This window comes from Oryctolagus cuniculus, chromosome 11, assembly GCF_051225735.1.
Source record: "Oryctolagus cuniculus isolate XC-2025 breed Fujian yellow rabbit chromosome 11, ASM5122573v1, whole genome shotgun sequence".
NCBI classification, from domain to species: domain Eukaryota; kingdom Metazoa; phylum Chordata; class Mammalia; order Lagomorpha; family Leporidae; genus Oryctolagus; species Oryctolagus cuniculus.
The window spans coordinates 30742699-30765033 of record NC_142877.1 but is presented as its reverse complement, the minus strand read 5'-3'; the positions used below and the strand labels follow the sequence as shown (position 1 = coordinate 30765033).

At 45.4% G+C, this 22335-nt stretch overlaps 1 protein-coding gene across 3 annotated transcripts in view; it reads right to left on the bottom strand.

Annotated features, from left to right (window-relative positions):
• The window catches only part of CHGB (chromogranin B), a 56475-nt gene that overhangs the window by 5558 nt on the left and 28582 nt on the right, over positions 1–22335 (bottom strand). Inside the window, exons 1-3 of one of the 3 annotated variants that reach the window (XM_070052063.2) lie at positions 10089–10113; positions 4448–4494; positions 3919–4012 (exon numbers count right to left, since the gene is read on the bottom strand). In XM_070052063.2, the coding sequence (XP_069908164.2) occupies positions 3919–4012; positions 4448–4450 (97 nt within the window). In that variant the 5' untranslated portion in view covers positions 4451–4494; positions 10089–10113. Of the gene's footprint in view, positions 1–3918; positions 4013–4447; positions 4495–9236; positions 9567–10088; positions 10114–22335 lie in introns of those variants that run through there. The other 2 variants (XM_008256285.5, XM_070052062.2) reach the window with 2 other exon arrangements.

Sequence of the window (22335 nt, the reverse complement as noted above, 5' to 3'; positions counted from 1 at the left end):
CCATCCATTGCAGGAGCCACAAATGTGCTTGGTCCAGATGGGGAATCATGCTGTCCAAGATTTCTAAGACTTCATAGGAAAAAAAAAAAAAAAGAGTGTAAAATCTCTTGGCCAGCACCGCAGCTCAATAGGCTAATCCTTCACCTGCGGACCGGCACACTGGGTTCTAGTCCCTGTCGGGGTGCTGGATTCTGTCCCGGTTGCCCCTCTTCCAGTCCAGCTCTCTGCTGTGGCCCGCGAGTGCAGTGGAGGATGGCCCAAGTGCTTGGGCCCTGCACCTGGCTCCTGGCTTTGGATCAGCACGGTGTGCCGGCGCAGCGGCCATTGTGGGGTAAACCAATGGTAAAAGGAAGACCTTTCTCTCTGTCTCTCTCTCATTGTCCACTCTGCCTGTCAAAAAAAAAAAAAAAAAAATCTATCAGTGGTGGGACTGGCACTGTAGCACAGTGGGTTAAAGCCCCGGCTTGCAGTGCCAGTATCTGATGTGGGTGCCAGTTCAAGTCCCAACTGCTCCACTGATCGGGCTCTCTGCTGTGGCCTGGAAACACAGTGGAAAATGGCCCAAATCCTTGGGTCCCTCACCAGCATGGGAGACCGGGAAGAGGCTCCTAGTTCCTGCCTCCTGGCTTTGGATCAGCCCAGCTCCAGCCGTTGCAGCCACTTGGGGAGTGAACCAGTGGATGGAAGATATCTCTCTCTCTGCCTCGTCCTCTCTGTAACCCTGCTTTTCAAATAAATAAAAAAATAAATCTTAAAAAAAAAGAGACCTGATTTGCCTTTAAAAAAATCTCTCAATGGTTTCTTCTGTCAATTATATGTTAAAATGATAGTATCCTGGAGGTATGTTATAGCAGTCTGAGCTCTCTCTGGGCAGACACTGATGTCATCTGAGAGTCAGCTGACATGGAGCTGATCAGACAGGATCCCAGCCTCCAGACGCACAGGGCCAGGTGGGTATGTGGGGTCTTAGTGCCAGGAACAGAGTGTTTTTATTTTTTTCCCAGTTAAGTGTGTTCTGTCTATAGCAGCTTGTGCCTAAGGCTTAGCACTTCTTTCTAAATTTAGCTATCAGCCCTGCAGGTGAGATTGGAAAAGGGCTATGATTAGCAGCACACAGTCACTGTCAATCTATAAAATCAAGGTGGGGAGCTCATGGGGGGAAGTGCACCTGTCATCCCTAACTGTTGTGCTACAAGGACCACCAAAGCAACCCCAACCGAAGAGAATTTTTGTTCTTGTGAAGAAATTGGATGGTGTATATTCCATGAGGCCCCTTCCAGCCATAAAACAATGATTCTCTCTTACTCTCCAAATGCTCATTTGCTCAATGAGTGCATCCTAACTCAAGACACGCAGGAGGAGGGGGCATGTAGCACAGCAGTAAGACGCCTCTTGGGATGCCCACATTCTCTACTGGAGTGCCTGAGCCCAGGTCTCAGCTGTGCTTCCAATCCCAGGTTTCCATGAAAGTGCATCCTGGGATGCAGCAATGAGGACTCAAGTACTTGGGTTCCTGCCACCATTGTGGGAGACCAAGATGGAGTTCTAGGCTTCTGGCTGTGGCTTGGCCTAGCCCTGGCTGTTGTGGGTATTTGGGAGATGAACCAGCAGATGGAAGATCTCTCTGTGTCTGTCTCTTTCTCAGCATTTCAAATAAATGAAATTAAACTGAAAAATACTTTTGAAAAAAGACATGCAGGAGAGAGGGGGAGTGGATATGAGCTTGAGGTGGGATGAAGGCTGCATGAAGGAATTGGCCACCCCCTCCCCCCAGGTGGCTACCAGCTCCAGAGTCTTCTGATCAACAGAGGACAGATTACCAAGACAGAGAAAACTGGAGTAAGACAGACGTTGCACCCTGGAGCCCAGGGGTGAGTTCTAAACAGCATTTTCAGGAAATTCAAATTCCAAATACCAGAGGTGATGCTTAAAAAAATAAACATTTAAATGTTTTGAAAAAAATCTCAAGATCTGGTGAGAGGGTTGTATTTCTGCACTATAGGATAAGAGCTGAGAAGTGTCTGCTCCCCACCAAGGAAGGGATTAATGTCTTCCAGCTTGTGAGTCATTTCCTGTTCTGCTGCACTCCTTTATGTTATCATCTGTGTAGCTCTGGCTGGGGTTCAAGGCTGCAACCTCAGAGGAGCTCTCACACCCTCCCCATCTCAGGGTCTGATGTCTCTATGGGTACAGTGCCTCCAGGGTCCTTATAACATGGGTCATCTTATTTTTACTGGTTTCCTAAGACTCTCTCAAGAGACATCAAAAGACCCCAGGAACCTAAAAGCCCATATGAGATACCATTTCCTAAGCAATCCTGGTTCTTTTGGTGACCTAAAATGACCTCTCACTTTTGCATCCATCAGGTAAACAAAAAGAAAAAGGCAAATAGCAAGAGGGATTTGCTGTTTGGAGACCTGCTCTGTTGTCACTCGTTGTAATGGCCAGAAAGAAAAATTCAGAAAGAGGTGTATGGGCCAGGTTGTAGGAAAGCTTCCATCCTCTAAAAGTTGATTCCCAAAGGCTGAGGCCCAACACCTTACCTTGAAATCCCCAAAGGTGGTTTAAGTTACCCTGGATCACTCTTCTGGCCAATTTCTAACATTACTTGTTGTCATCATGTTATGCATGAGGGCTCATGTGCAGCAACAATAACAGAGATTTGCAATGAGAGATTTTAAGAAGCAAAAGGAAAAAAAAGTCAAGCTGTTCCGAGCTTGACTGAAAAGTTAAAAGCAGAGGAAGATGTTAAAAAGAGCACTGTTGGGGCCAGTGCTGTGGTGTAGTGGGTAAAGCCACTGCCTGCAGTGCCAGCATCCCATATGGAAGCCAGTTTGAGTCCCGGCTGCTCCACTTCTGATCCAGCTCTCTGCTATGTCCTGGAAAAGCAGTGGAAGATGGCCCAAGTCCTTGGGCCCCTGCACCCATGTGGGAAGACCACGAGGAGTCTCCTGACTCCTGGCTTTGGATCTGGCACAGCTCCGGCCATTGCAGCCAATTGGGGAGTGAACCAGCGGATGGAAGACCTCTCTCTCTATCTCTGCCTCTTCTGTCTCTGTAACTCTGACTTTTAAATAAATAAATAAATCTTGAGAAAAAAAAAGCACTGTTTCCTGGATTCATTTAGACCAGTCTGACTTCATGCATAGAAGAGACTGCGTGGCTTTGTAAAATTGGTTGGTCTCATAATGTCAATTCCCAGTGGATACTGCTTATCTCACTGTTCAGATTTTGTTTTCCACAGAAGCTATTTAATATAAAGAAGACTTCCCAAAGGCCTTTAGTCTGACTCATTGGGATACTCTATTTCTATCCTAAAGCCTTCTAGTCCTTGGGCCTGGAGCTCCTGGTCCCACCTGGCAGTACCTTCCATTCTAATAAGCTCTGTGTTGAAATGTCATAACTAATCTATTGTGTAAGCAGGCTGGGAATTTTCAAGCCACACTTCTAAGCTTCTAACTTCCAGCTGTCAGAAGAGGAGAAAGCAATGAGAAGAGCAGTTTTTCACTCTCTCTTTATCCTTTTATCTTCCCCACTCCCAGGACCCCCTCCTCAATGAATCACATATAAGCATTCCCCACATTGCCTTCCATCAAAATGAAGGCCCATTCTAAAATATGGAACCAAGCTGTTACAGATCTCCAAGACTATGACAGAGTCCAGCTCCTTCATTTTGGTACAAAGAAGTAAGCCCAAGAGGCAAGGTGCCTTCCCCAGAGTCCCACTCTAAGTGGCAGAGCAGGGACTGGAACCTTTATCTTCCCAGACACCAGTGCAGCCAGTCAACACTCTTACTGCCATATTCTGCACCCCCTCACCCCAATCAGGTCCTGTGTAGGTAAAATGGAAGGTGACAGGGAGGGCGCAAGAGAAAAGTCACTGCAGGGACAAAGCAGCGCCTGCAGGCGGGGCACTTACTCTTCTTCAGGACCTGTCGGCACTCAGGGGTGATGGGTGGAGCACTGGTCTTGGACAGAGCACTTGAGAGAACCTCGATGATGCAGCGAGTAACCTGGAGAAGACCCAAAAGCAGTTGGAAAAACTGATGCCCCTGGGATGATGGACTGACTGCTCAAGTCAAGGAAGAGAGGCCAGCCTGTGCAACCTGTACTGATGCGGGATCTGTGGGCGAGGAGCCAGGTTTGGAGGACCATAAACCTCTCAGCCTCTACACAGAATGATACAAGAAGGCACTGAATTGGGAAGGGGAATAAACACCCACTTCTGAACAAGGACAATGAAAGACAATGCTGTGTTAACACAGCTGTCCTCAGGGCCACTAAACTATCCAGGAAGAATGGAAAAGCACTGCTCAGGAGACATATTCTCAGTGAGGAAAACCTGACTGTGTCCAGCTATGTGTGTGTGTGCGTGTGTGTGTGTGTTTGATTTGGTATGATGGGGAGTGGGAGAATCTAACAGATTCCAGGCTGACAGTTCTACTTACCATCTCTTCATTGTGGTTTCTGTTATCCACTGGCACAGCACTGACAGCTTTGAAGGAGAAAAAGAATGACAAATGACTTAAGTTGATTTTTGGAAGCTGTGTGAACCCAGACTCACAAAATCACTCCACATTACTTGGAGAGGGGGCAGAATTAGAGCTGACCAGGTAGCAGACAGTTGGGAATGCCTTCTACAGCAACCACACTTACCCCAGCTGAACTCACACACATGTAATCAAACAAAATTGTTTTCCCATAGCAATGTCTGAAACAATATCTAAACGCTATCTAGCATCCAATGTAAATCAAGTCCAGAACACAGAGAATTTCTTGAGCTGGTTGCTGGTTACATAGGTATACTCAATTTTCTGAAATATTCATTAGGCTATATATAGTTTCCTGTATGTTATACTTTAATATAAGTTTAAAACAAACCAAGTCTAGATAGAACGAAGGCACCCTCCACCTTTCCTTTCCTTTTTTTTTTTTTTTTTTTTTGGTTTTTGTTTTTAGAATATTTATTTATCTAAGAGGCAGAGTTACAGAGGAGGAGAGGCAGAGGCAAAGAGAGAGATACAGGGAGAGATCTTCCATCTGCTGGTCCACTCCCCCAAATGGCCACAATACTCAAAGCTCAGTCAGGCCAAAGCCAGAAATCAGGAGCTTCTGGGTCTCCCACATGGGAGGCAGGGACCAAAAACTTGGGCCATCCTCCTCTGCTTTTCCAGGCACATTAGCAGGGAGCTGGATTGGAAATAGAGCAGCTGAGACTCAAACAAACACCCATATGGAATGCTGCCCTGCAGGCAATGGCTTAACCAACTGTGCCACAGGGCCAGTCCCCCTCCTTTCCCTTCTGTCTACAACAAACAGGTAAAGATCTGTGGTCCCCTTTGCCTATTTCCATTCCCAACAACACATCCTCTCCTAAACTCATTTCCTTCACTGAAACATGGTTATTGTGAAATAATTACCTCGTTTTTCACCCCAACACCTTTGCCTGAAAAGGTTACAGATGCAGCTACATCAATGTGCTTACCCTCCCCTACATGGACTGCAACCATTAAAGAACCTAGAAGTTTCCTAATTCTCCTAGGACAGCATCAAGTCCATAATATCATATGCACATCAGTGTTGAGCAACTGATTTATGAGAACACTGTAAAAAGAAAAATTTTAATTTATTTAAGTCAAATGCCATGAGATTCTACCTATCTTAAAACAGCATTAATGGGGCTGGTGCTGTGGTGCAGAGGGTTAAAGCCCTGGCCTACAACACTGGCATCCCATATGGGTGCCAGTTCAACTCCCAGCTGCTCCTCTTCCAATCCAGCTCTCCACTAATGGGCCTGGGAAAGCAGCAGAGGATGGCCCAAGTCCTTGGGTCCCTGCACCCATGTGGGAGACCTGGAAGAAGCTCCTGGCTCCTGGCTGCAGATCGGCTCAGTTATGGCCATTGCAGCCATGTGGGGAGTAAACCAGCGGATGGAAGAGCTCGCTCTCTCTCTGTCTCCACCTTTCTCTGTGACTGTCTTTCAAATAAATAAATCTTAAAAAAAAAAAATAAAGCATGTGAAGTGCCTTTGTATTCTTAGGAAATATTTCTGGTATTTTAAAATTTTCAGTGCCATTTTTTTTCTCTCTCTTAACACTGCTTTGATTATTTTATCTTTCATCCTTTCTTATGTCTAAACCTTTTCTACTAGAGGAACTCATTGCATTAACATATAGATCCATCCATACAGTTCTCCTGGCACCCCCTGAAGTAGACAAGTCTGTAATGGTGGAAGACACCCAGTACAGAAAATTATTCTAGGTTCCTGAAGCAAAAGAAGAACTAGCGGGGCCAAGAACAAAACCTCCAGACATCAGACATGGAAGCTACTCAATGCAGATTGCTTATGACCTGCAACCTGACCTTTCTGCCCAAAATGCTTTGCTCTCCAAGCCTCCATAACTGGCCCCTCAAATTAATTACATACCAGGGAGCAACTCAGAAATAGAACAGCTATTTGATTTATTCACTTTACTAAGATATCTTTTTCAAAGCATGACCTGGAATATATTCCAATTCTTCCAAGAGGCCCAGAGTTATCCAGCCTATTAGAATAATTATAAAATGCTTGAGGAGTGGCTGGCAATCCACAAAGACTCCAAGTTTTTCCTAAAAGCAATTCAGACAGGATCCAGATGGCCTACCTTTAGGACACAGGGTCCATATGCTAGGTCATTCTTTTATGCCTAAAATAGTCTTTCTCAAGAACACACCTACTTTGGTGCTTTCTCTTTCCACTTGAAACCTGCTTTTTAAAAACATCCTCTGGAAAACAATAACCATGAGAGAATTACTCCCCTAAGAAATTAGAAGCTTTACTAAACCTTCTTTGATAACTGAGTTTTGTGTGAATATTTTTCTCTTTTTTCCTCCCCACAAATGTAAAATACATGCTTTTATTACCTGCTGGCATTGCTAAAGTGTCAGTATTAAAAATTCTCATATCTATGGAAGAGAAATTTTTATACTTTTAAAAAATTTGTAGCTTTTACCTGTAATTACAGAAAAATCCTATTTCTCTGATACTATTCAGACCTCTTTTTGATGTACTTTTTGATGTAAAGAAACAAGGGTCTGCCTGTGAAAGCATGTTATGCTTCTTGGTGAGACATCTAAATGCTTCTGTATTTCTTGCAGTAGAATCTGTGACAGCAATGTAATAGCCAAAGACATGTTGACTGCCATAGAGCAATTTAACTTACTTTTCTATACAATAAGATTCGGGATCACAAAAGAAAACAATGTTCATGTTAAAAGTGAAGTCATTAAGTGGTAGAAATAATATAATAAATCTGAGAATAATTTCTCAAGTATTAATACTATATGTTATGATTATGATTTGATCCCAGACTAAAAATAATAGCTGTAAAACAGATTAAACAAACTTTTCTAATAATAAGCTATGAAGACCCAAAGTTCTTCTTATAACATGCAGGCCAGCAAAATCTGAATGGCAGAAACCATCTTACCTAATATAATGTAGATATCGTGTAGCTACTTCATTCATATTAACTTTTAGAGTACGCAGCAGCTACCACAGAAGGTTGTGGATCTCCCTCTTGAAGCTTTTAATGGTGGAAGATGAACTAAATGGTTTCCTGAGGTTTCTCTTAACCTTGTGATTTTGCTAAATAACAAATTCTACTTGAAGGTACTCATATCTCATTGCCAGAGGCCGGGGGCAGAGGAGAATGGAAAGATAACTACTAATAGGTACAGGGTGTCTTTCTGAGGTGATAGAAATATTCTGAAATTTGATAGCGTTGCTGGTTACACAATGCATGAATATACTAAAAACCACTGAATTACACACTTTAAAAGTGTGGATTTTACGGTGTGTAAATTACAGCTCAAAAAATGTTTTAAAAGAATATCATGTACCCATTCTGTTGCTGTTAAGACATTATCTTACATAAGAGAGCTGTAGGTATTTTATCATCACAGTTAAATTAATCCCACAAATGTCAGTTTTTGAGGTCTACAGCAAAAATAGGCAGCACAGCTTCAACCTCTTAAACAATTCCTTTCTGAAAATGCTTTGACTAGAAAGAATTCTAAATCATTAATTTTAATTAAATTGAGAAAATTAGCAAATTATAAAAATAAAATCTTAGAAAAATTTTGAATATATGTAGTTTGCAGTAAAATAAATTGCCATTGGCTTTCAATCCATCTCTAAATTTTGGATTGAGTAATTTTTGTTAATGAAAGCTTCATGATAATAGATGGCAATATTTTAACTCTAGTTAGGAATCTCAACTTCAGATACAATTTGCTATAGATCATTCAAGAAACCACAGAAAACCTCTACTTCAATTCATGGTGGTATACATACATCTCAGCACTCTCAAGACACAGAATATTGTTACACACGCACACACACACACACACACCTGAAGATATTGTTTCTTTGAGATTCAGAGTAGTCTCAAACAGTAATCCCAGTCTTTCACACATATCAAAAATCAGCGGTTTAAAATGTCATACTCCTGAATGGACTGAATCATTTTTATTTTACTACTCCAAAGACCCTTTTGTAGTTACTTTATACCCTAATTATCTTTATGGAGTATAACAGTAAAAAATGTCTATTGCAGTTTCCATTCATAACTTTAAAATAGTTGGAGTGTGACATTACCTCTTTCTGCAGATGAAAATACAAAATACAGAAACAGAACAAACCTGTGCACACATACACATACAGATATATTATATACAAACGTTTCTCAAAAGGCATATCCTATGTGCAAATGGGACTCACTTCTCCTTCCTCAAGTTGATATCACAGAGATAGTAAAAATAATAAAGGACAATATGCAGAGGCCAGTTGATACCATACTACATATATTCCTGCCTCTCTGTGGTCACCTGTCTTTAAAGAGTAAATTAGATACAGAATGAGGCTTCAGTGTCCCTAGACGGGGAGAGAGAGCTGACATCCTAAAGTGAGCACAAAATGTGGGTTTCCTTGGAGGTGCGGCACGCTTTCCTCCTATCTACAGGAAAACTCAGATAGGAAAAGGCAGACTCTCCAGGCTGACCGAGTCAATCGGTGGGGAGGGGAGGCAGTTGAAGGGAAACCCAGGAACAAGAAGCGGAGACCCTCTAGCAAGGACGGGAAATCTGCCAGTGCACCTGCCAGTCTCCCAGATCCCGCGCCCAGATGCCCCGAGAGCTGCGAGGAGAACCGGGGATGGCGCTGTCCGCGGTGCTGAACGGCCCGCCGCGCCCACTCACCGGCCAGCACCGCGGCTCCCAGGAGGCTGAGAAGCACGGCACGCAGCATTGTCCCGCTCGCCTCAACCTGGGCGGAAAGAGGATGCGGCTGGATCCAGGAGGCCAGGGGCCTAGGGCAGGCGAGATGGAGGTACTCCGGGAAAGCAGCCGTGCGTCCTGGTCCCCGCGGTGCGGCGCGGCAGGCGCAGGCTCCGCTCTTTTAAAGGGCAGGCGGGGGCCGCGGGGCCGGGAGGAGCGGGCAGCCAGGAGGCGGCACCCCCTCGCTTGGCCTGACGTCACGAAGCAGCCCCCCGGGCGGCGGCGCAAGTAGGCGGAAATTTACGCCAGTCCAGGCGCCTGGGTGCGCAGGGTCGGGGGCGGGGGAGGGGAGTAAGATGGGCGGAGGGATGGGAAGGGAGAGGGCAGGTGGTGCAGCCCCGAGGCAGCAGAAGAAGCGAGCTCTACTTGCTTGGTCTGCAGAGCCTGCGCGTATCTCCCACCTCCACCACCACCCTCCTCCGCAACCACCTCCAGTTCTAAAAGCGTGCGCGGGAGGCTGCATGCACAAGCGTGCGGTTCTGCAGAGAGGGCGTGCGTGACAGTCCGATGTGTGTCTCCACTACCTAACTGAGGAAGAGACTCCTGCCCAGGTCGAGGAAGTGGAAAAGGGAACGATGACTTTAATAACAAAAGATGCAGCCGGAGAATATGCGACCTGCTGTTCCTTAAAACTTTTGGTCTTGATATCTATCCATGATTCATTCATTCTCTCTCTCTCTCCCCTCCTCGCTTTTTTTCTCCCCTCCCTCCTTCTCGGAATACATAACATATATATTTGGTTAAAAATAAAATCAGATGGCACCATGGATTTACCTCAAAAGTCTCCCATCTCTCCAGTTTTCAAATTGTCCAGTCCCCCTGCGGAGTCAACGCGACTTAACCAGTTTGTGTGGCTTACTTGCAACATATGCTGCTGCGTCTTTGGAATGACTGTGCTGTATCACATTGCATGGTTACACTAGAATTTATGTAACCAACCCCCTTTCTGGGTGGCTACCCTTTAGTTTCTGCTCCTTTACAACACAGCCAGTGTCAGGGGCAGGCAGGGAATAACCCATTTGTAGGAACTGGTGCATCCTGTAAGCCCTGTCCATTCTCTCCAGCTTTAACACAGAAACAGCAAAGTATTTTTAGTATGTGTGAGAGAAAGGTGAAAACCTCTTCCAAAGTATTTTGGATCTAGATTCCCTCATCCTAACGAGGAACCAGCAATGCCCTGCACAGAAGAGAAATGATCTCTACAACACAGGCTTTATGGAACACAGTGAGCCTTCATTCGTGGTCTCTGCGTTCAAGGAAGGAGGCTGCCTGTATGCTCAAGTAAAAGGAGGTTTCAGTTTCTTTTTCCTGAAAATTAATGCGGCTCAAATTCTTTAAGCATGGGCTACATGGATAGCTATATTTCCCTGAAAAGCCTGGGAATTATTACACCAAGACCGTAGCCACAGAATATTTTTAAAATATCAACACAGCTCTGGCCACTGCAGCCAACTGGGGCATGAGCCAGCGGATGGAAGACCTCTCTCTCTCTCTCTCTCTCTCTCTCTGCCTCTCCTTCTCTCTGTGGAACTCTGACTTTCAAATAAATAAATAACTCCTTCAAAAAAGAAAAAGAAAGTTTCACCACACCTTTAAAAAAAATAGACTTGAGGCACGCTTTTGTCACAGAGGTTAAGTCCCTGCTTAGGATACCAGCATTCCATATCAGGGTGCCTGATTTGTGATTCTGCTACTCCACTTCCGATCCAGCTGCCTGCTGATCATCCTAGGAGACAGCAGATGATGGCTCAAGTAGTTGGGTCTCTGCCACCTCCATGGGAGGTCTAGATTGAGTTCTGGGCTCTGGTCTTCAGCCTGGCCCAACTCTGGCTGTTAGGGATATTTGGGGTGTGAATGAACAGATGGAAGATCTCTGTCTCTCTGCCTTTCAAACCAACTGAAAATAAATTAATGTTTTAAAAATAGTCTTAAAAAGGATATAAGTGGGCCAATGGGTAAAATCTGAGTAAAGTCTACAGATTATATAATCATGTTATTATTGATTTCGTTTTTTTAAGATCTATTTATTTATTTGAAAGAGTTACACAGAGAGAGGAGAGGCAAAGAGAGAGAGGTATTCCATCTGCTGTTTCACTCCCCAGTTGGTCACAATGGCCAGAGCAATGCCCATCTGAAGCCAGGAATCAGGAGCTTCCTCCAGGTCTCCCACGTGGATGCAGGGACCCAAGGACTTGGGCCATCTTCTGTTGCTTTCCAAGGCCATAGCAGAGAGCTGGATCAGAAGTTGAGCAGCCAGGACTTGAACCAGCACCCATATGGGATGCCAGCACTGCAGGCTTTACCTGCTATGCCACAGCACTGGCCCCATATTGATTTCTTGATTTTGAGAATGATACTGTAGTTGTGAGAATGTCTTTGCTTTTAGGAAATGCACATTGAAGTATCTAAAGGCAATTATTCTCAATTTTTAAAACGAATGTAGAGTTAGAGACAGGAAAAAAGAGAAGGCAAAAGCAAGTAGGGCAAAATGTTAACATTTGGGGAACTGGGGGTGTAAAGTGTATGAGACTTTTTATACAATTTTGCATTTTTCTGAAATGTAAAATTCTTTTAAACATAAAAAACCGGAGTTTTGGGACACAAAAGAGTGTTCAATAAATCAGCGGGTAGAGACAAAGACGAGTGAAGGCCCTTCTCTGGGTGTAAATCTATGAGTCTTCTGCTGTTGAAATGGATTATGTAAGAGTTCCAACTGCTCTTTCAAATGCACTGATTGCCAAAAGTTCTTGAAAATTTCCACCTTCCAGGAGCATCTGCTGCCTGGTTCTCCAGCGATTTCTCTCTCTCTCTTTTCCTCCTCTCTCTCTCTCTCTCTTTCCTCCCTTGAAAATGCAAGGCTCAATAATGTTAATGTCAACTTGTGGCTCCTCAGACAGGGCTTCAGTTGTTTGTTTCTCATCAAGGCAAGTCCTGACTTAGGAAAGACCTTTTTATTGTTGTCAATTGGATTTGGAAAAAAAAAAAAAAAAAAAAAGGCAGCCCTGGCCTGCAGCGAGTTCCCACATTCAGACTTAGCTTTCCCTTCTCATTTTTTTTTTTATTATTCTGCCAGCGTTTTGTGATTTTCACCTCTTACATTTAGAGCTCCATGTCCAGAAAAAGAAAAAGGGATCAGGCGGCGCATTACTCAGGAATGCTTCCAAAGCAGGATGAATAAGGAAAAGCAGTGTTTTCTTTAGCAACCAGGGCTTAGAATAAACATGGTTTGAGATAGAGGAAAAGTCACCATTTTTTTAGCCATATCATCATCCTGGGAATTTTTACTGAAGTGACTGTCCTTTCCCACCTGCTCTGCAATACCACTTTGAAAAAATCTACAAAGTGAGAGCACACAGGTTGGACCTATTTCTGGAATCTTCCAGAACATTGGTGCATTCCATCTCGTCAGCCCTAGGTGCTTTGGAGCAGTACCATGCTTCCTCTGTAATATCTTCTTAATAAGTCTTGATTTCTTGTAAAAGAAAAAAAAAGTTCCCCTCACCTTCAGAGGAGGACTGGCTATTCTTGGTCCTTTACATGTTCATATACATTTTGTAATCAAGAATCAATTTCAATGAAAAAACCTACTAGGATTTTGATAGGAATGATATCAAATCTGTGGTCAGTTTAGGAACAACTGACCTATTTACAATATTGAGCAGTCTTAACCTTTCTAATTGCTGATAATATTCTGGATACTATCTTATCTCCAGTAACACAAAATACCAGGAAAAGAAGTCAAAGGGAAGAGTTTCTCCCAGGAAGTCTCTCTATTTTTATTTATTTATTATTTTTTATTTTTTTTGATAGCCAGAGTTAGACAGTGAGAGAGAGAGAAAAGGTCTTCATTCCGTTGGTTCACTCCCCTAATGGCCGCCACGCCCGGCGCTGCGCGGATCTGAAGCCAGGAACCAGGTGCTTCCTCCTGGTCTCCCATGCAGGTGCAGGGACCCAAGCACTTGGGCCATCCTCCACTGCCTTCCCGGGCCACAGCAGAGAGCTGGACTGGAAGAGGAGCAACCGGGACTAGTACCCAGGGCCCCAACCAGGACTATAACCCGGGGTGCTGGCGCCGCAGGCAGAGGATTAGCCAAGTGAGCCACATCACCAGCCCAGGAAGTCTCTTAAAGAATTAAAGATGAAGGGGCCGGGCGCCACCGCCGCGGCTCACTAGGCTAATCCTCCGCCTGCAGCTCCGGCACACCGGGTTGTAGCCCCAGTCGGGGAGCCTGATTCTGTCCCAGTTGCTCCTCTTCCAGGCCAGCTCTCTGCTGTGGCCCGGGAGTGCAGTGGAGGATGGCCCAAGTGCTTGGGCCCTGGGAGACCAGGAGAAACACCTGGCTCCTGGCTTCGGATCAGCGCGGTGCACCGGCTGCAGCGACCACTGGGGGGGGTGAACCAACGGAAAAGGAAGACCTTTCTGTCTGTCTCTCTCATTGTCCACTCTGCCTGTCAAAAAAAAAATTAAAAAAAAAAAGAATTAAAGATGAAGATAAATATATCTCCTTTAGCAACCATGGTTAAGAATAAACCATGGTGTTATACTGAATGGGTTGGTTAAGAATAATAGTAGATTATCTATTGGGGTCCAGCCTGGAAAATTAAACCAGTAGAGGGAAATTGACACAGAAAATACTCCAGGATCTGAAAAGTTGAAGGAGCAAATATGGAAAGGTTAGGAAACTCAGAAGTTAGCAACTGCAGTCAGCTGCTATATCTCTAGTGACAGAAGAACAGAAACAGATGTATCCATCCTCCCTGGAGCCAGAAACATAGGCCCTTCAGGGAATGGGAACCCCTGTGGCCTACGGAGAGATTTGAAGCCATGGGAAGGAAGGGCTGGCTAATGGGTGCTGGAAACACAGAAGAGAAGCAGACACTACTAGAGACGCATCCTCTCTCCCAAGGACAGAAAGGGAAAGAACCGCCTTGGCTTCTTCCTTTCAGTGCTAGTGTTCTGAGTGACTGGATCTAGCTGGGAACAACTGATTAGGAAGCCGGGGAGATGTAGTTTGCAAGGGCCAGTCCCCTCGAGAGTAGGGGAGGGAACTGGAAAGAAACAGACTAATGGCACACAGATCAAAATTTCCTAGCAGTACAGGTACTGAATTTTGTTTTTTCTCTCACAATTCATCAGTCCATTTCATTTACATATATGAATGCTGATTGCATGTCAAACACTGTAGTAGAATCACATTCCCCTGGCTATAGCAAATTATGAGATCAATCCTAACAATAATGGCACAAGGAAGTATGCTCCACCTGCTCTGGCAATGTTCAGCAGACAGGTAGAGAAGGTGGGAAGGGTGAAGGGTACACTCCAGTCCTAGAGATGGAAGATGAGAGAACATGGCAGGCCAGGAAAACAGTATTACCATGGAAACTGCTGCCCTGCACATGGACAGCTACAGCATTACCTGTGTGTGTGGCTATCGGGATAAACATTCATCTCATAATAAAGAGCACCATGCCAACAAATCCTTCTCCATGGGTAGTTTGGTCCTAGTATATATTTAGTATCTGGTTTGTTTCATTAGATCAGATTATTGAAGCACCAAACTGTAATTAAGAAATCACAAAGCAAACCTTCACCTTAAGATAAGATAGAAACTATTTTTTTTAAATCCACTAGACTATGGATAATGTAACTCCATGTAACTTGCATGCAGATACATATTAATAAAAACTAACATTTCTCAGAGGAGTCAAGAGGTAGGGCTATACTGTTTGGGTGTGACAATGAAGGGGATATTCATCTTCAATTTGGATTTTATGTACCATGGGATCTTCAGATGAACAGATTCACTTATTTGTTTATATATATGAGAGAAGGAAGACATTGACATTGAGACATAGGTAGGATAACAATACTTTGGATTTGATGAGAAGACCAAATCACACTCTTGACAAATTTCCTGAAGTCGGCAATTTTTAAAAAAGAATGATTTATTTTATTTGAAAGGCAGAGTTTGAGAGAGAGAGAGAGAGAGAGATCTTCCATCTACTAGTTCATTTCCCAAATGGCTGCAATGGCTGGGGCTGGGCAAAGCTGAAGCCAGGAGCCCAGAACTCCATCTAGGTCCCCAACATGGGTGACAAGGATCCAAGCACTTGGACTATCTCCCACTGCTTTCCCAAGCACATTAGCAGGGAGCTGAATTGGAAGTGGAGCAGCCAAGACTCAAACCAGCACCCACACTGGATGCCAGAGTCCACACAGCAGCTTAATCTGCTGGACCACAATGCTGGCCCCTACTTAGCAATTTTTCCCATAGTAAAGATTTAGAATGGAGGATGCTTGCTGGTATTTTGTATGTTCCTCTCCCAACACATGTTTACTTGGTTAGAATAATTTACAAGTTTCCAAAACACTTTCAGAAATGCTCTTCATTGGATTTTTACAAAAACTGTTATGGAATGAATTGCTCAGGTCTCTAATATCCATTTTATAGATGAGAAAAATGAGGTTAAAATGGAAAACACAAAATGTCTTGTCTGTGATCACAAGGTGGTAAGAAGCAGGGCTGAGATCATTTGTTTTTTTTTTTTTCAAACGTTTACTTGAAAGGCAGACAGAGATTGAGACAGACAGAGAAAGAGATCTTTCAACTTCTGGTTCACTCCTCAAATCTCACAGCTGGATCTGGGCCAGGATAAAACCAAGAATTGGGAACTTAATCCAGGTCTCTTACCTGGGTAGCAGAGACATAACTACTTGAGTTATCACTGTTGCCTCCCAGGGTATACATTAGCAGGAAGCTGGGATTTGAAGTGGAGCTGGGACTCAAACCCAGGCACTCCAATAGGAGACGTGGGCATCCCGAGACATGTCTTAACCCCTGTCCCAAATGCTCAACCCCAGACTGAGATTTATTTTTGGTTCATGTCTTAAGATTAATTTTAAGAAAAAAAATTTTTTTTTAATTGGGGGTATTAACGTAGAGTGAAGTGGTAAAGTGTGTAGGTCATTACAGTTCCACACACATGTGCACCCACATAGTCACCACCCAGGTCCAGAACATTCTCAGTACCCCAGAAAGTCCCCTTGTGCCTCTTGGTCAGCACTCCCCATCGATAACTACTCTTCTGTGTCTACTACCATAAATTATTTTCCAGACTGCTTTAAAACTTCATGTAAATGGAAGCATGCAGTATACCCTTTGCATTTACTCTGACTCAATATTTTATCTGTGGGATTCCTCCAAGTTGTTATACTGTATACAGCAGTAATTTGTTCTTTACAATTGCTATTTGTATTCCTTAATATGCATGTGGAACAACAGATTTATGTATTCTATTACTGGTGGCTATTCTAATTATTTCTAGTTGGAAATATGAATCAGTGTGTTCAGAATACAAGTGTCTTGGTGGACGTAAGTACTTGTTTCTAATGAATATCTACTCGTGTGACTTGTTGGCTCAGCTCTAATAGGAACTCTGCTCTCTGAAGGGGTGGTGCCAGAAGCGAGGATTTAAATCTGGGTTGCTTGGCTGTTGACACTCTTTTGTGACATAAGATTTCCCCCAAATGCAACCCTCTTCCGGTTGGAGGAGGTAGCAGGATTCCAGGGCGTCTTGAGTGAAAGGCAGCGAGAAGGAGGCCAACCACATTCCCTTCACTCCATACATTGGTTCAAGGGTTGGCCCTTGCTTGCTCAGTCTTGATGCACACAGGCAAGGCAGAGAGACAGAAGAGGGACACCCACTGGGAGAACACTTTATTCATCCTGTTCATTTCCTTAACCAGCTATTGCTTTGCTATTTCTTTCTCTCTCTCTCTCTTTTTTTTTTTTAAGATTTATTTATTTATTTGGAAGGCAGAGTTACAGAGAGGCAGAGGCAGAGATAGAGAGAGAGAGGTCTTCCATGAGAGAGGTCTTCCATCTGCTGGTTCGCCCCCCAGATGGCCACAATGGCTGGAGCTAGGCCAATCCAAAGCCAGGAGCCAGGAGCTTCTTCTGGGTCTCCCACGTGGGTACAGGGGCCCAAGGACTTGAGCCATCTTCCACTGATTTCCCAGGCCATAGCAGAGAGCTGGATTAGAAGAGGAGCAGCTGTGTACTTGAACCGGTGCCCTATAGGATGCTAGCACTGCAGGCAGCAGCTTTGTCCACTACACCACAGCACTAGCCCTGCTGTTTCTTTTTGAAACTGATAAACTAGGGGCTGGCACTGTAGTGTAACCTATGAAGCCACCACCTGTGGTACCGGCATCTCATATAGGTGTGGGTTCAAGACTCAGCTGCTCCATTTCCCACCTAGCTCTCTGCTCATGCACCTGGGAAAGCAATAAAAGATGGTACAAATGCTTGGGTCTCTCCACCTATGTGGGAGACCTTGAAGAAGCTCTTGGCTCCTGGCTTCAGATCGGCCCAGCCTCAGCTGTTGTGGCCATTTGTGGAGTGAAGCAGATGGAAGACCACTCTCTGTGTCTCTGCCTCTCTCTCTCTTTCTAACTCTGCTTTTCAAATAAAATAAATTTTAAAAATGAAACTGATAAACTAGATCAGCATGGCAAGAATGATAGGATGCTCCAGGCTCCTTTGACCTTAGGCTCCAGAAGAGATTACACACACACACACACACACACACACGCACACACACACACATACTGCAGCAGATGCTGCTGTTCCCTGCCCATTTCCCTTGCCTGTACCACTCTGAAGCACACTGGCTTCATTCCCAGCCACCAAGACATGTCTTTCTCAGCCAGGGAGGTTTCCCAAGCCACCAGAACTGACACTGCTACGCACATGGCAGGTTGGATGTGCTGGGGAAGTAAGGCCCGCAGGAGCAGCTCTGAAACAATGACTGGCAGGAGTCAGTGTATAAGTACGAGATTCCCAGAACCCTCTGAGCTGGATGCCCTACAGAGACTCTGAGAGCTCCTCAGTGGGACGGAGCTCTGGTTACCCAGGGTGGACACTTTCTCCATAGCATGCTCGTTAAGCCAATCTCTCCTCCCTGGCTAGCTTCCCCACTGCCCTGGTGCTTCTGTTTCTAGGATTTATCTCCAAACTAAATTAATTACAGTCAAACCTTTGTCAGGGTCTGCTTCTGGAAGAAATTGAACCGTGACACAAACCTATCTCAGTCTATGAAATAGAATTTTTCTTATTACATCTGATTTTGGGCTGAGGCCTCTGAGCTAGAAATCATGGATTTTTTTTTTTTTTAAGAGAACAAAGCCATCAGATTCTGGGAAAGAGAAAGGGAAGAAAGAGAGGATATTCAATTCTTTTTTTTTTTTAAGATTTATTTATTTATTTGAAAGAGTTACACAGAGAAGGAGAGGCAGAGAGAGAGAGAGAGAGAGAGAGAGGTCTTCCATCTGTTGGTTCATTCCCCAGTTGGCCACAATGGCTGGAGCTGTGCTGATCTGAAGTCAGGAGCCAGGAGCTTCTTCTGGGTCTCCCAAGTGGATGCAAGGGTCCAAGGACTTGGGCCATCTTCTACTGCTTTCCCAGGCCATAGCAGAGAGCTGGATCGGAAGCGGAGCAGCTGGGTCTTAAATTGGCACCCATATGGGCTGCCGGCACTAAAGGCATCGGCTTTACCTTATGCCACAGCGCTGGTCCCAAAATCATGGACTTCAAGTACCTACATGTCCCAAAGAGGAGCCAGTGATGACTCTGCAAGACTTACTAACATTGGGGCCAAAATGGCACAGGGGCTTCTCAACGTCCTTCTCAATGTGCAAGTGACAGAGAACTGGGCGTGCGAAGGCAGCTGGCTGGAGAAGGAATTTATCTAAATGCAGGTTGCAGGGAGTCCTGTGCTGCTCATGACACCTCCTCCTACCTACGCAAGGGACCTCAGAAAATGATTCAGCAGTTATCAGTGAGAGGAGAGACCTCTGTCCCCTTTCCTGGCTGGATGTGTGCTGAGCTGACACTACCAAAGGAGAGCGGGAAGGAGACCAAAAGGCAATTTATGTCCCTAGGAGTTCTGAGAGTTAGGGAAGAAGGTAGGAGGCTGGCTGGAGCATCCTGTGAGGGCAAGTTGAGGAGAGAGGGCAGTGGCTGGCATAGTTGCATGTCCAGAGATTTTTCCATGACCCAAGTGGCCTCCTAGGAATGCTACTGGTTTTGAGTCATCCCCAAAGGCTCCTGCCTGATGGAGCAAGGGGGTTCCAGGGATGTGCAGATGAAGGGAACTGGGGGATGTTGCTGGAGGTCAGGCAGAGATCATCAGACTTATCAGGCATGGGAAGCCACGGAGGCTCTGAAGAATCAGCAAAGACCCCTGTCATTGGCAAGCCATGCCTGGAGGTGTGCATAGCAGTGGATCTTGGTAACTGGAAAGAGAATCGCAGAGGATGCTGCGGCTTCTGTGACCCTCTTCCTTGTGCCAGACTCGAAGCGGCCAGAGGTAGGGGCAGGTAAGGAAAGAAACAAGGACAAAAGAATGCACCAGCCCTTCCCTTTCCTACACATCTGGTTCCTGGTCATGCAACTGGAGGAGCTTGCACCTGAGTGATAATGGAAGTCAGAGTTTAGGTAAGACTGTTTCAAGGTCCAGAGTTCTGAGATATTGTTCAAGGATCAGGAGGCAGTGGGGGGGATTTGACAGAATGTGCCTGAAGACAGCTTGCTGTAAGTAATGCTGTTTGCGGAGGGTACTTTTCCAGTTCAGGGTGTTCCAGATGGTAAGTGTGAGGCGCTGGTGCTGCAGCGTAGTGGGTTAAGCTTCCACCTGCAATGCCACATTCTATATGGGCATCAGTTTGAGTTCCAGCTGCTCCATTTCTGATCCAGTTCTCTGCTTATGGCAGAGGAGGATGGCCCAAGTGCTTGGGTCCCTGCACCAACATGGGAGACCCGGAAGAAGCTCCTGGTGCCTGGCTTCAGTCTGGCCCAGCCTCCTTTTTGGGGAGTGAACCAGCAGATGAAAGACTTCTCTCTCTCTCTCTCTGCCTCTGCCTCTGCCTCTCTGTAACTCTACCTTTCAAATAAATAATCTTTTAAAAAAGAAAACAGCAACAACAACAAAAAGACCCAAAAATGGTATGTGTGTAGCACAGGACTGAAACTGTTTACACAGTGTTTATGCATATCAGTGCTGCAATGTAAGGCGGAGTGCTCCAGTTGAATCAGAAATAATGAAGGGATAGGGTGTGTGGCATTGTGGTTAAGTTACTGCTTGAGACACGTGCATCGCATATCAGTGCCTGGCTTGAGTCCTGGCTACTCCACTTCCAACCCAACTTCCTGCTAATGTGCTATGGGAGGCAGCAGAGGATGCCACAAGTGCTTGGGTCCCTGCACCCACGTGGGAGACCCGGATGGAGTGCCACAATATCAGCTTTGTCCTGGCCTGGCCAGGGCTGTTGCACATATTTAGGGAGTGAAACAGCAGATAGAAGACCTCTCTGTGTCTTTGTCTTTCAAGTAAAACTATATAAATGTTTTTTTAAAAATTTAAGTTCATGAGAAATCCTCAAAAGACATAAAGCAGGTAAGTTCATATCAAAAGAGAAAGACCGGCCGGCGCCGCGGCTCACTAGGCTAATCCTCCGCCTAGCGGCGCCAGCACACCGGGTTCTAGTCCCGGTCAGGGCGCCGGATTCTGTCCCGGTTGCCCCTCTTCCAGGCCAGCTCTCTGCTGTGGCCAGGGAGTGCAGTGGAGGATGGCCCAGGTGCTTGGGCCCTGCACCCCATGGGAGACCAGGAAAAGCACCTGGCTCTTGGCTCCTGCCATCGGATCAGCGCGGTGCGCCGGCCGCAGCGCGGCAGCCATTGGAGGGTGAACCAATGGCAAAGGAAGACCTTTCTCTCTGTCTCTCTCTCTCACTGTCCACTCTGCCTGTCAAAAAAAAAAAAAAAAAAAAGAGAGAAAGACCACAATGGACAGAACTAATTCCAGAGGTCAGAGCAGCACTGGGGTTCCTCTACGCCTACAAGCAGAGAGAAGCCTGGCATAGCTGCTGAGAAGCCTGGGTGGGATCCCCAGTGAGAGCACAGATGGAGTGGTCCTCCCCTCCTTTAACATTATGCCCAGCAGAGACAGCTGAGATGTCAGACCTGTGTCGTGTTGCATTGGGTGTGTGTCGGGGGGGGGGTTCCACTTTTTTGCAGCGAGCTCTCTCTTACTGTGGGGACACCCACAGCCTGTTTCTCCTGCAGAAACCTTCTCAGTCAGGCACTCTTCCCAGGGATTCTAAAATTTTGCTCTCATTGCAAACCATGCACCTATATAAATGAGTGGCACTTCCAGCAGCAAGTCGGACATGGTGGCCTTGATCCTGAAATTGGACCATCTACTGGCCAGCGTGGCTGATATTGACAGCCCAGAGCAGTGCAGGGAGGGCTGCTCGGTGGGCTCCCTCGTCTCCTCTCTCAGCTGCACCCCAGGACACTCCTCTCTGTACTCATATCCAGGACTCCTGAAATACGAGTTGGCTCTGCCTCCGCGGTTGTCAGATTTGGCTGACTCTGCTCTGGGAGGAGGCATCCTCCTGCTGATGCTGAATTTTTCATTATTTATGGCAACTATTAGAGCGCAGCAACTCCCAGGCAGGCCTCTCCTCAACAGAAATGTATCCTGTGGATGTAACTCCAGGAAAAGTTCACGTAGGGTAATTTCAGTTTTATACCTATCAATATTTTATTTCCCAGTAATTCATAATGGTCCTTGAGGAGCCATGATTGTTAAGTAAATATGCATATTTTGAAACCTCTGAAGATGTAATTGCCCATATATTTGTTCTGGCCAACAAAGATATAGATGTATACACTTCTCATAAGTTTTATTAAAGGTCTGCTCTCCCTCTCTTTCTCCCTATCTCCTGGCTGCCTTTACTTTCTTTTACACTCACTCCCATAGCCTAGAAAAGAACCTCAAGGGCTTGGTGTTCTGGCACAGTGGGTTAAGCCACTGCTGCAACACTGGCACCCATATCAGAGCACTGGTTTGAGTCCCACTGCTCTGCTTCTGACCCAGCTCCCTGCTAACGCACCAGAGAAAGCAGGAAAAGGTGGCCCAAGTGCTTGGGCCTCTGCTACCCATGTGGGAGACTCAG